Below are 13437 nucleotides of genomic sequence, written 5' to 3'. Positions count from 1 at the left end.
CGTTCAACGATATGAATTACAATTCATACAAATGTCAAATGCACATATAGCAAGTGAAATGTATAGCTAGTTGGCTAATGTTAGCTAGTCAGCTAGCTTGTTAAATAGCGATTTTCATAAATGTACACTCTGACCCCAAAATCTGCATAATCGTTTGACTCTACATTAACTAACGTATTCCTCTTAACTGTAATTTTTTTTTGCATGATTCGGTGTGAAGTTATAATTACTTATATTTGCTTCCATCCTAGTATTTTTGTCAACCATCTTCCCGAAGCAACTTTAGAGCCTTGGGTCGCAGAGCTTCATGGGAGTTTGGATTACCACGCGATAAAGTCTACATTTCAATTCGCTTCATTTGAAGGGCCAACTAGAGGGCTGAAAAGGCACTACCCCTCTGTCAAAGTTGAATTGGAACACTACTCTGACTCGATGCGGCTCGCGGGATCGGACAACACAAAGGGGGAGGGCTAACTGCTCGTGTGGTAACACACAGCTTCCCATTCATTTTCAAAAGGAATGAAAGTGGTGAGAAGCAGAGTGGGCGGGGGACTGTTGGGAAGCACGGACGTGGCGTGGGAGGCGGTGAAAAAGTGCAGCATTTTCCCAACTTTATGCAAATCACCAGCGGCGATCACTGGGCGATGACCAATCATATCGAGTGGTTCCCATGACAAATTTGACGTTGTACGACCCAACACTGGAGATTTTCTTCAGCAAAGATGGCTGACAAAAATACTAGGATGGCCGCAAATGTAAGTAATTATAACGTCATAATGAATCATGCAAAAAAATTACAGTTGAGAAGAATACAGTGCATTCAGAAGGTATTCAGACCCGTTGACCTTTTCCACATTTTGTTACAGTACAGCCTTATTCCAAAATGGATTACATTTAGTATTTTTCTCATCAATCTATACACAATACCCCATAATGACAAAGTGAAAACATTGCATGTCTCATTGCAAATTTATAAAACATAAAAACAAACTTTATTTACATAAGTATTCAGACCCTTTGCAATGAGACATATAATTGAGCTCAGGTGCATCCTGTTTCCATTGATCATCCTTGATGTTTCTACAACTTGATTGGCGTCCACCTGTGATAATTTCAATTGATTGGACATGATTTGGAAAGGCACACACCTGTCAATATAAGGTCCCACAGTTGACAGTGCATGTCAGAGCAAAAGCCAAGAGGTCCAAGGAATTGTCCGTAGAGCTCCGAGACAGGATTGTGTCGGCACAGATCTGGGGAAGGGTACCAAAACATTTCTGCAGCATTGAAGGTCCCCAAGAACATTGGCCTCCATCATTCTTAAATGGAAGAAGTTTGGAACCACCAAGACTTTTTCTAGAGCTGGCCGCCCGGCTAAACTGAGCAATCGGGGGAGAAGGGCCTTGGTCAGGGAGGTGACCAAGAACCCGATGGTCACTCTGACAGAGCTCCAGAGTTTCTCTGTGGAGATGGGGGATCTTTCCAGAAGGACAATCATCTCTGCAGCACTCAACCAATCAGGCCTTTGGTAGAGTGGCCAGACGGAAGCCACTCCTCAGTAAAAGGCACATGACAGCCCGCTTGGAGTTTTCCAAAAAACACCTAAAAGACTGACCATGAGAAACAAGATTATCTGGTCTGATGAAACCAAGATTGAACTCTTTGGCCTGAATGCCAAGCGTCACGCACGTCTGGAGGAAACCTGGCACCATCCCTACTGTGAAGCATGGTGGTGGCAGCATCATGCTGTGAGGATGTTTTTCAGTGGCAGGGACTGGGAGACTAGTCAGGATCGAGGGAAAGATGAACGGAGCAAAGTACAGAGATATCAGCGCCACTCCCCATCTAACCTGACAAAGCTTGAGAGAAGAATGGGAGAAACTCCCCAAATACAGGTATGCCAAGCTTGTGGCGTCATACCAAAGAAGACTTGAGGCTGTAATCGCTGCTAAAGGTGCTTCAACAAAGTACTGAGTAAAGGGTCTGAATACTTATGTAACTGTGATATATCAATTTTTTTAAATAAATACATTTAAAAACCTGTTTTTGCTTTGTAATTATGGGGTATTGTGTGTAGATTGATGAGGGGGAAAAAAACTATTTAATCAATTTTAGAATAAGGCTGTAACGTAACAATCTGGAAAAAGTCAAGGGGTCTGGATACTTTCCAAATGCACTCTATGTTAATGTAAGGGAGAAACGATTCTGCATATTTTTTTGTCATAAAGTTAATTTACAAAATTGACTATTTAACAAGCTAGCTAACATTAGCCAGCTAGCTAGCTAGTTTTATGGGCGTTGTGACATGAGTTTGAAATTGTAATTCGTGTTGAATGTTTTCTTGACTCCTGAGAACCAGCAAACCAGGCTGTCGTCTTGTGAAACAGTGGATGTAAAGAATCTAGCTAGCTAAAGCATTTGGTGCAAATTGAATGTACAATTTTGTAAGCTTGCCTTGCTGATATTTTCCATGCAATGCAGCTGAAGTAATGTAGCTAGCTAACTACCTTCTTGCTTATTGTGTAGTAGAGGATAAAAATACCTGTGTGCCTATGGATGTGGAGCTAGCTATGTAGCCAATCTGGTATAAATATTAGTTCAGAAACTAGCTATGAACCTCAGCTATCATAGCCGGTTGTATCGACTTCAAAACAATCTGAATGACATCAATGAAGCCTATGGATTGAGTAGAATATAATATGTCTTTATTGTGCCAAGGATGCCAGTCGAATGTGCATGTAGTTATTAGTAAGCATCAGATCCCCACATTGTAGCCTGTACATTGAATATATTCACTGATCTTTTACTCTACCTTGGCAAATAAAGGTGTGGTTCAGGTATGAATGTCTGTGAGACATTCTTATTCAGTCATATCCAATACCAGGAGTATCAAACTAAAGTCTTTGAATGGTGCTGTGTCTGCATGTATGTATTACAATTATACACTTCAACAGGGTTTACCAATCCTGGTCCTGGGACATCAATGGTTACACATTGTAACTATGCAATAGACTAGAAACATGATTTAACTAGTTAAAGGCTGATTTGTAATTCATATATACAGGAACAGAATTTGAAAAACAGTACACTACACTTCCTATGCATCATTTAAATACTCTAAAACCAGTTCATCTGAATATCTAATTTCCTTAATCTGCACTGATCTGAGGATAGGTATAGTATTTCATAGAATGTTAAACTCTTTATTGAAAGTTAATTATCCAAGTGTTATAAATACATAATACATGCATTATAAATATTGTAATATTATAAATAAAAGTTAAATCTGTACTTCAATGCACATCTGGTGTGCATTATAAAACCGAGGAAGAAAGAGGAGGTGGCGAGAGGTGTAAAAGACAAAGGGAAAGAGGTAAGAACAGAGGATCATTTGAAGACAGTACATGATTAATGAATTACAGTGCTACTAAACTTAAAATTCTCTCAGTTCATCACAATTACATAATAGTGTCTCTAGCGGGGTGTCTCCTAACCAGCCTTGGGCCCCCAGTTGGCCGGAAGGTTGTGTGTGTGTGTGTGTGTGTGTATATATATATATATATAATTTAACTAGGAAAGTCAGTTAAGAAGAAATTCTTATTTACAATGACTGCTTACACCGGCCAAACCCAGACGATGCTGGGCCAATTGTGCGCCGCCGTATGGGACTCCCAATCATGGCCGGTTGTGATACAGCCTGGAATCGAACCAGGGGGTCTGTAGTGATATATATATATATATATATATATATATACTACCGTTCAAAATTTTGGGGTCACTTAGAAATGTCCTTGTTTTCGAAAGAAAAGCAATATTTTCAAATTGACCAGAAATACAGTGTAGACATTGTTAATGTTGTAAATGGCTATTGTAGCTGGAAACGCAGATTTTTTATGGAATATCTACATAGGCGTAAAGAAGCCCATTTATCAGCAACCATCAGTCCTGTGTTCCAATGGCACGTTGTGTTTGCTAATCCAAGTTTATCATTTTGAAAGGCTAATTGATCATTAGAAAATCCTTTTGCAATTATGTTAGCACAGCTGAAAACTGTTGTGCTGATTTTAAAGAAGCAATAAAACTGGCCTTCTTGAGACTAGTTGAATATCTGGAGCATCAGCAATTGTAGGTTCGATTACAAGCTCAAAATGGCCAGAAACAACTTTCTTCTGAAACTCGTCAGTCTATTCTTGTTCTGAGAAATGAAGGCTATTCTTTGCGAGAAATTGCCAAGAAACTGAAGATCTCGTACAATGCTGTATACTGCTCCCTTCACAGAACAGCGCAAACTGGTTCTAACCAGAATAGAAAGAGGAGTGGGAGGCCCCGGTACACAACTGAGCAAGAGGACAAATACATTAGTGTCTAGTTTGAGAAACAGACGCCTCACAGGTCCTCAACTGGCAGCTTCACTAAATAGTACCCGCAAAACACCAGTCTCAACATCAACAGTGAAGAGGCGACTCCGGAATGCTGACCTTCTAGGCAGAGTTGCAAAGAAAAAGCCATATCTCAGACTGCCCATCTTAATCTTTTCTTTTTATTGGCCAGTCTGAGATATGGCTTTTTCTTTGCCACTCTGCCTAGAAGGCCTCCCACGCTTTCTATTCTGGTTAGAGCCCGTTTGCGCTGTTCTGTGAAGGGAGTAGTACACAGCGTTGTATGAGATCTTCAATTTCTTGGCGATTTGATATACCCTATCTGAAAGATAATAAGTTAATGAATTTTGTTGACATGATGCAACCATAGCCTCAGCTACTATAGCACAGAGAAATACATCTTAAAACATGCTATGCTGTTCTTTTGAAATAGTCATAGTATCATGTTTTTTTATGACCTTCCTAAACAAAATATGAATGGATTTCTTTGTGATTGTGTATATTAAATTGATTTATTAGACTGGCAGCTATTGGTAAGCTACTCGTTGAGTCTCGCATATTCTACTGTTAATATGCATACCACGCAGCAGACCTTCATGGCACTTTGAGGATTAAAATGCTCAGTAAGTCTTTGTCTTTTATGATATTTATCTTAATGTAGGCCTATTGCTAGAGTGTAAAATACACATATTTTGATAAATTCAGAGACCGGTAGGTTCAAGGTTTTTATTGAAATGACATGGAGCTGTAGGACTAAGAGTACTGTTTACTTTAGCTGTCTTAACATAACTTACTTATTGGACTAAAGGCCTACTTCAATATAAACTCAGCAAGAAAAATAAACCCTGTCTTTCAAAGATAATTCGTAAAAATCCAAATAACTTCACAGATCTTCATTGTAAAGGGTTTAAACACTGTTTCCCATGCTTGTTCAATTAACCATAAACAATTAATGAACATGCACCTGTGGAATGGTCGTTAAGACACTAACAGCTTACAGGCGGTAGGCAATTAATGTCACAGTTGGGAAAACTAAGGACACTAAAGAGGCCTTTCTACTGACTCTGAAAAACACCAAAAGAAAGATGCCCAGGGTCCCTGCTCATCTGCGTGAACGTGCCTTAGGCATGCTGCAAGGAGGCATGAGGACTGCAGATGTGGCCAGGGCAATAAATTGCCGTCCGTACTGTGAGACGCCTAAGACAGCGCTACAGGGAAACAGGACGGACAGCTGATCGTCCTTGCAGTGGCAGACCACGTGTAACAACACCTGCATAGGATCGGTACATCCGAACATCACACCTGCGGGTCAGGTACAGGATGGCAACAACAACTGCCCGAGTTACACCAGAAACGCACAATCCCTCCATCAGTGCTCAGACTATCCGCAATAGGCTGAGAGAGGCTGGACTGAGGGCTTGTAGGCCTGTTGGAAGGCAGGTCCTCACCAGACATCACCGGCAACAATGTCGCCTGTGGGCACAAACCCACCGTCACTGGACCAGACAGACTGGCAAAACGTGCTCTTCAGTGACGAGCCGCGGTTTTGTCTCACCAGGGGTGATGGTCGGATTCGCGTTTATCGTCAAAGGAATGAGCGTTACACCGAGGCCTGTACTCTGGAGCGGGATCGAGGTGGAGGGTCCGTCATGGTCTGGGGCGATGTGTCACAGCATCATCTGACTGAGCTCCAGCATGACAATGCCACCAGCCATACTGCTCGTTCTGTGTGTGATTTCCTGCAAGACAGGAATATCAGTGTTCTGCCATGGCCAGCGAAGAGCCCGGATCTCAATCCCATTGAGCACGTCTGGGACCTGTTGGATCGGAGGGTGAGGGCTAGGGCCATTCCCCTCAGAAATGTCCGGGAACTTGCAGGTGCCTTGGTGGAAGAGTGGGGTAACATCTCACAGCAAGAACTGGCAAATCTGGTGCAGTCCATGAGGAGGAGATGCACTGCAGTACTTAATGCAGCTGGTGGCCACACCAGATACTGACTGTTACTTTTGTCTGTGGAACCTGTTCAGTTTTTGTCTGGTGTTGAATCTTATGTTCATACAAATATTTACACATGTTAAGTTTGCTGAAAATAAACGCAGTTGACAGTGAGAGGATGTTTATGTCAATCAATCATTCATGCATTTGTGCATGTCATCACCCCAGACAGCACATATAAATCTCCCCGACGTCTGCCCGATGTATACAGAGCATTTGCACATTGGCAAGATGTCGCAGAGAAGCCGGCATTAGATCACATTTGCCCTTCAGCAGCTGTTTGGATGATGCATGTCAAAGCTTCTAAATTATACTGGCAATAATAAATAAATACATTATTTAAACAAAACTCATTTAGCAGACGCGACTTACAGTAGTGAGTGCATACATTTCCGTACTTTCTTTTAATTCATACTTGTCCCCCATGGGAATCGAACCCACAACCCTGGCGTTGCAAGCGCCTTGCTCTACCAATTGAGCTACAATGGACTATACTAGACTGTTAGTGATTTTGTTTGTGCGCAAAATGAAGATTCAAGTGAATGTCAAGTTTATTAGGCTATTGCTATAATTAAACAATAAATAAACCACAACATGTCTGCTAAAGCAATTCAATTCAGGAGTTAATTCAACTGTTTTTAATCTTGGCTGTACTAAAGACTTTAAAACCTTTTTTGTTAGAACAGACTATATGGGATTGATTATAATTTGTTTGTAAATTATTATTGTATTTGTTGTTGTTTACGCAGTTCGAAATGGTCAGAAAAAATCTAATTATGAATCACACATACTGTAATAGGCACTCAGAGCTTGTCGCAGTCGGCGTTCCAATTCATCCCAAAGGTGTTCGATGGGGTTGAGGTCAGGGCTTTGTGCAGGCCAGTCAGGTTTTTCCATGCCGATCTCGACAAACCATTTCTGTATGGACTTCGCTTTGTGCACAGGGGCATTGTCATGCTGAAACAGGAAAGGGCCTTCTCCAAACGGTTGCCACAAAGTTGGAAGCACAGAATTGTCTAGAATGTCATTGTATGCTTTGGCGTTAAGATTTCCCTTCACTGGAACTAAGGGGCCTAGTCCGAACCATGAAAACAGCCCCAGACCATTATTCCTCCTCCACCAAACTTTACAGTTGGCAATATGCATTCGAGCAGGTAGCGTTCTCCTGCCATCCGCCAAACTCAGATTTGTCCGTCAGACTGCCAGATGGTGAAGCGTGATTCATCACTCCAAAGAACGCGTTTCCACTGCTCCAGAGTCCAATGGCAGCGAGCTTTACACCACTCCAGCCGACACTTGACATTGCACATGTTGATCTTAGGTTTGTTTGCGGCTGCTCGGCCATGGAAACCCATTTCATGAAGCTCCCGACGAACAGTTATTGTGCTGACGTTGCTTCCAGAGGCAGTTTGGAACTCGGTAGTGAGTGTAGCAACCGAGGACAGACAATTTTTACGCGCTTCAGCACTCGGCAGTCCCGTTCTGTGAGCTTGTGTGGCCTATCACTTTGCGGCTGAGCCATTGTTGCTCCTAGACGTTTCCACTTCACAATAACAGCTCTTACAGTTGACCGGGGCAGCTCTAGCAGGGCAGAAATTTGACGAACTGACTTGTTGGAAAGGTGGCATCCTATGACGGTGCCACGTTGAAAATCACTGAGCTCTTCAGTAAGGCCATTCTACTGCCAATGTTTGTCTATGGAGATTGCATGGCTGTGTGCTCGATTTTATACACCTGTCAGCAACGGGTGTGGCTGAAATTGCCAAATGCACTAATTTGAAGGGGTGTCCACTTACTTTTGTAGAAATAGTGTACTTTAATAAGTTGTCACTCTAACTAAATACTCTATCTATTTTCTCCAGGGAGGTTGCCTTCACCAGGCAGCTACAGAAACAATCCCCCAAGCTGTGCTACTACTATCTGGGCTTCTACATCCACTCCTGCAACAAGATGCGGTACAAGGTACGACAATGACATGTTCACTTTGTTCTGTTATACTCTGCTCTACTTGACTACTCTACTATACTCTGCTCTATTGTATTGTACTGTACTCTACCCTACTGTATTTACCCTAGTAAGATGCCAATAACTTCTCCAAGAGAATATTTCACTACAGTATTTCTATTATTCTGTATGATATCAAACAGAGAATGGGAGTTTTGCCCAGCTCCCTGACATGTCAGTGTGATTAATGGCTGAGGCTTTGATGTGAGCACAGTGTTTCCCCTATTCTATCTGTTTATTTTCATCTCCGCGCCTCTCCTCACCTCCATACAGACATTTATATGTGTGCAGTGCACTTGACGGAGGGACAGAGGATTAGAATGGATGTCTCCTCATCTATGTTCCAAATTGCACCCTATTCCCTATATAATGCACTACTTTTGACCAGGGCTCTGGGCTTCGGTCAAAAGTGGTGCACTATGTACGAAATAGGGTGTAATTTGCGTTACAGACCTTTTCTCTTACAGAAAATAGGGCGAGAAATTATTTGAGAAAATATATATATACAGTGAGGGAAAAAAGTATTTGATCCCCTGCTGATTTTGTACGTTTGCCCACTGACAAAGAAATGATCAGTCTATAATTTTAATGGTAGGTTTATTTGAACAGTGAGAGACAGAATAACAACAAAAAAATCCAGAAAAACGCATTTCAAAAATGTTATAAATTAATTTGCATTTTAATGAGGGAAATAAGTATTTGACCCCCTCTCAATCAGAAAGATTTCTGGCTCCCAGGTGTCTTTTATACAGGTAACGAGCTGAGATTAGGAGCACACTATTAAAGGGAGTGCTCCTAATCTCAGCTTGTTACCTGTATAAAAGACACCTGTCAACAGAAGCAATCAATCAATCAGATTCCAAACTCTCCACCATGGCCAAGACCAAAGAGCTCTCCAAGGATGTCAGGGACAAGATTGTAGACCTACACAAGGCTGGAATGGGCTACAAGACCATCGCCAAGCAGCTTGGTGAGAAGGTGACAACAGTTGGTGCGATTATTCGCAAATGGAAGAAACACAAAAGACTGTATATCTCCCTCGGCCTGGGGCTCCATGCAAGATCTCACCTCGTGGAGTTGCAATGATCATGAGAACGGTGAGGAATCAGCCCAGAACTACACGGGAGGATCTTGTCAATGATCTCAAGGCAGCTGGGACCATAGTCACCAAGAAAACAATTGGTAACACACTACGCTGGGAAGGACTGAAATCATGCAGCGCCCACAAGGTCCCCCTGCTCAAGAAAGCACATATACAGGCCCGTCTGAAGTTTGCCAATGAACATCTGAATGATTCAGAGGAGAACTGGGTGAAGGTGTTGTGGTCAGATGAGACCAAAATCGAGCTCTTTGGCATCAACTCAACTCGCCGTGTTTGGAGGAGGAGGAATGCTGCCTATGACCCCAAGAACACCATCCCCACTGTCAAACATGGAGTTGGAAACATTATGCTTTGGGGGTGTTTTTCTGCTAAGGGGACAGGACAACTTCACTGCATCAAAGGGACGATGGACAGGGCCATGTACCGTCAAATCTTGGGTGAGAACCTCCTTCCCTCAGCCAGGGCATTGAATATGGGTCATGGATGGGTATTCCAGCATGACAATGACCCAAAACACACGGCCAAGGCAACAAAGGAGTGGCTCAAGAAGAAGCACATTAAGGTCCTGGAGTGGCCTAGCCAGTCTCCAGACCTTAATCCCATAGAAAATCTGTGGAGGGAGCTGAAGGTTTGAGTTGCCAAACGTCAGGCTCGAAACCTTAATGACTTGGAGAAGATCTGCAAAGAGGAGTGGGACAAAATCCCTCCTGAGATGTGTGCAAACCTGGTGGCCAACTACAAGAAACGTCTGACCTCTGTGATTGCCAACAAGGGTTTTGCCACCAAGTACTAAGTCATGTTTTGCAGAGGGGTCAAATACTTATTTCCCTCATTAAAATGCTGATCAATTTATACCACTTTTGACATTTACTTTTCTGGATTTTTTTGTTGTTATTCTCTCTCTCACTGTTCAAATAAACGTACCATTAAAATTATAGACTGATCATGTCTCTGTCAGTGGGCAAACGTACAAAATCAGCAGGGGATCAAATACTTTTTTCCCTCACTGTATATATACACTGCTCAAAATATTAAATTAACACTTAAACAACACAATGTAACTCCAAGTCAATCACGCTTCTGTGAAATCAAACTGTCCACTATTGTCAATCAACACTGATTGACAATAAATTGCACATGCTGTTGTGCAAATGGTATAGACAAAAGGTGGAAATTATAGGCAATTAGCAAGACACCCCCAATAAAGGAGTGGTTTTGCAGGTGGTGACCACAGACCACTTCTCAGTTCCTATGCTTCCTGGCTGATGTTTTGGTCACTTTTGAATGCTGGCGGTGCTTTCACTCTAGTGGTAGCATGAGACGGAGTCTGCAACCCACACAAGCGGCTCAGGTAGTGCAGCTCATCCAGGATGGCACATCAATGCGAGCTGTGGCAAGAAGGTTTGCTGTGTCTGTAAGCGTAGTGTCCAGAGCATGGAGGCGCTACCAGGAGACAGGCCAGTACATCAGGAGACTTGGAGGAGGCCGTAGGAGGGCAACAACCCAGCAGCAGGACCGCTACCTCCGCCTTTGTGCAAGGAGGAGCAGGAGGAGCACTGCCAGAGCCCTGCAAAATGACCTCCAGCAGGCCACAAATGTGCATGTGTCTGCTCAAATGGTCAGAAACAGACTCCATGAGCGTGGTATGAGGGCCCGACGTCCACAGGTGGGGGCTGTGCTTACAGCCCAACACCGTGCAGGACGTTTGGCATTTGCCAGAGAACACCAAGATTGGCAAATTCGCCACTGGCGCCCTGTGCTCTTCACAGATGAAAGCAGGTTCACACTGAGCATGTGACAGACGTGACAGAGTGTGGAGACACCGTGTAGAACGTTCTGCTGCCTGCAACATCCTCCAGCATGACCGGTTTGGCGGTGGGTCAGCCATGGTGTGGGGTGGCATTTCTTTGGGGGGCCATGTGCTCGCTAGAGGTAGCCTGACTGCCATTAGGTACCGAGATGAGATCCTCAGACCCCTTGTGAGACCATATGCTGGTGCGGTTGGCCCTGGGTTCCTCCTAATGCAAGACAATGCTAGACCTCATGTGGCTGGAGTGTGTCAGCAGTTCCTGCAAGAGGAAGGCATTGATGCTATGGACTGGACCGCCCGTTCACCAGACCTGAATCCAATTGAGCACATCTGGGACATCATGTCTCGCTCCATCCACCAACGCCACGTTGCACCACAGACTGTCCAGGAGTTGGCGGATGCTTTAGTCCAGGTCTGGGAGGTCCTTTAGTCCCTCAGGAGACCATCCGCCACCTCATCAGGAGCATGCCCAGGCGTTGTAGGGAGGTCATACAGGCACGTGGAGGCCACACACACTACTGAGCCTCATTTTGACTTGTTTTAAGGACATTACATCAACGTTGGATCAGCCTGTAGTGTGGTTTTCCACTATAATTTTGAGGGTGACTCCAAATCCAGACCTCCATTGGTTGATACATTTGATTTCTATTGATAATTTTTGTGATTTTGTTGTCAGCACATTCAACTCTGTAAAGAAAAAAGTATTTAAGAAGATTCTTTCATTCATTCAGATCTAGGATGTGTTGTTTAAGTGTTCCCTTTCTTTTTTTTAGCAGTGTATATATTATAGCTCACATTATCATTTGGAACCGGTGTCAGAAAAAGTTGAGGGTGAACGGAGACACCTGTGGACGGTGTTGATGCCTAACCTCTCCGGCTGGTGGCTACGGCGATCTGTTTCTTTCATTGTAACCCCAGTACATTCAGAGTACCACGTTGCTGAACGCCCTATCTGGCCCTCATGGAGAGCTCTCCCTCCTCTCCTTTCTCTCCCTTTGTCTTATTCTAGGTGCAAGGGTCTCAACATGGACAGCACAGTCTGAACTAGTGCTCTGGCTCTCTCTCTTCTCATTTTCACTCATTAGCCCCTACTCCTAAATGATGTCTCTCAGTGGGCCCCTCTACTGAGGAGCAAGACTCTGGTCCAGAGCCATAGCTTTGCTCTAGTCTATACATTGAGTAACAACAGCCCACTGAGATCTGTGTTCTCTTACTCAATGTGCTGTTACTGTTCTCACTAAGTGTGCAGAGTTGCTACTGCACTCAAACCCATAATCAGTCTGTATTTTGAACTGGGCACAGGAGAGATCAGAGGGTTGTGGGTTCGAGGCCGGGGCCAGGACATCTCGGGAACATAAACAGCCAGGGGGATTCTGAAAGGTAAATTCTTACATTCTCAATACTAGTGGTTTTGCTTTATCCAAAGCTCTAAGGCCTGGCTGCCTGACATTTGGGCCTGTTTAAAACTGGTTCAAATCCTCCCCTACTGTAGCCTGCTATGACATGGTGAAGCATTCGAAATGGGGTTTATATAAGAGGTGGAGCACACACACACAATACAAACACACACACACACTGGTAATCTATTAGAGCAGAATAGCTGATTTCATATACAGTAAAACCGCAGGGAGGGGAAGAAATTAAATAAAGGTGATGTACTCGCCCACTGCAGATAGGAGGAATGAATAGACTGATAGAGAGAAAGAGTAAGGGAGAGCAGAGTGGGCTGCTAGAACCATTAGCGGTTGAGGGATAGGTCTCAGTGGAGACGGCTACTGTAACTCAGCAACACGAGGAGGAGTGTGTGCGACACACACACACACACACACACACACACACACACACGGGATATCCACATAACATTGACTGAGATGGGATGGTTTTGAGGAGGTTGGGTGAAAGTAAGCACCCTTTCCAAGTCTGTTAGATTGGGCCAGAAATGTCTCATTAATCCCCCCTTTCTCTCATTCATTTATCCATTGCCTCCCTGTTTCATTCTCTAATTCCTCTATTCCCTCATTGATTCGTTCATTCGCGTGTTATTTCATTCAGGTATTCCTCCCAACTTTTCCCTTTCTGTGGAAGGCATAGTGATGTCTTGTTGAGGATTATGGCAACGTGCCATTTTCACACTCTTTCCTCCCCCC

At 43.6% G+C, this 13437-nt stretch overlaps 1 protein-coding gene across 1 annotated transcript in view; it reads left to right on the top strand.

The window, feature by feature from the left end:
* Positions 1-13437, top strand: part of LOC121553342 (arginyl-tRNA--protein transferase 1-like) — a 166814-nt gene that overhangs the window by 106657 nt on the left and 46720 nt on the right. The window contains exon 10 of the mRNA XM_041866380.2: positions 8237-8336. Coding sequence (XP_041722314.1) covers positions 8237-8336 — 100 coding nt within the window. The remainder of the gene's footprint in view (positions 1-8236; positions 8337-13437) is intronic.

Source organism: Coregonus clupeaformis, chromosome 37 (genome assembly GCF_020615455.1).
Source record: "Coregonus clupeaformis isolate EN_2021a chromosome 37, ASM2061545v1, whole genome shotgun sequence".
Lineage (NCBI taxonomy): Eukaryota > Metazoa > Chordata > Actinopteri > Salmoniformes > Salmonidae > Coregonus > Coregonus clupeaformis.
Note: the sequence above shows the minus strand (reverse complement) of the source record. Positions and strands in the feature narration are given on the sequence as shown.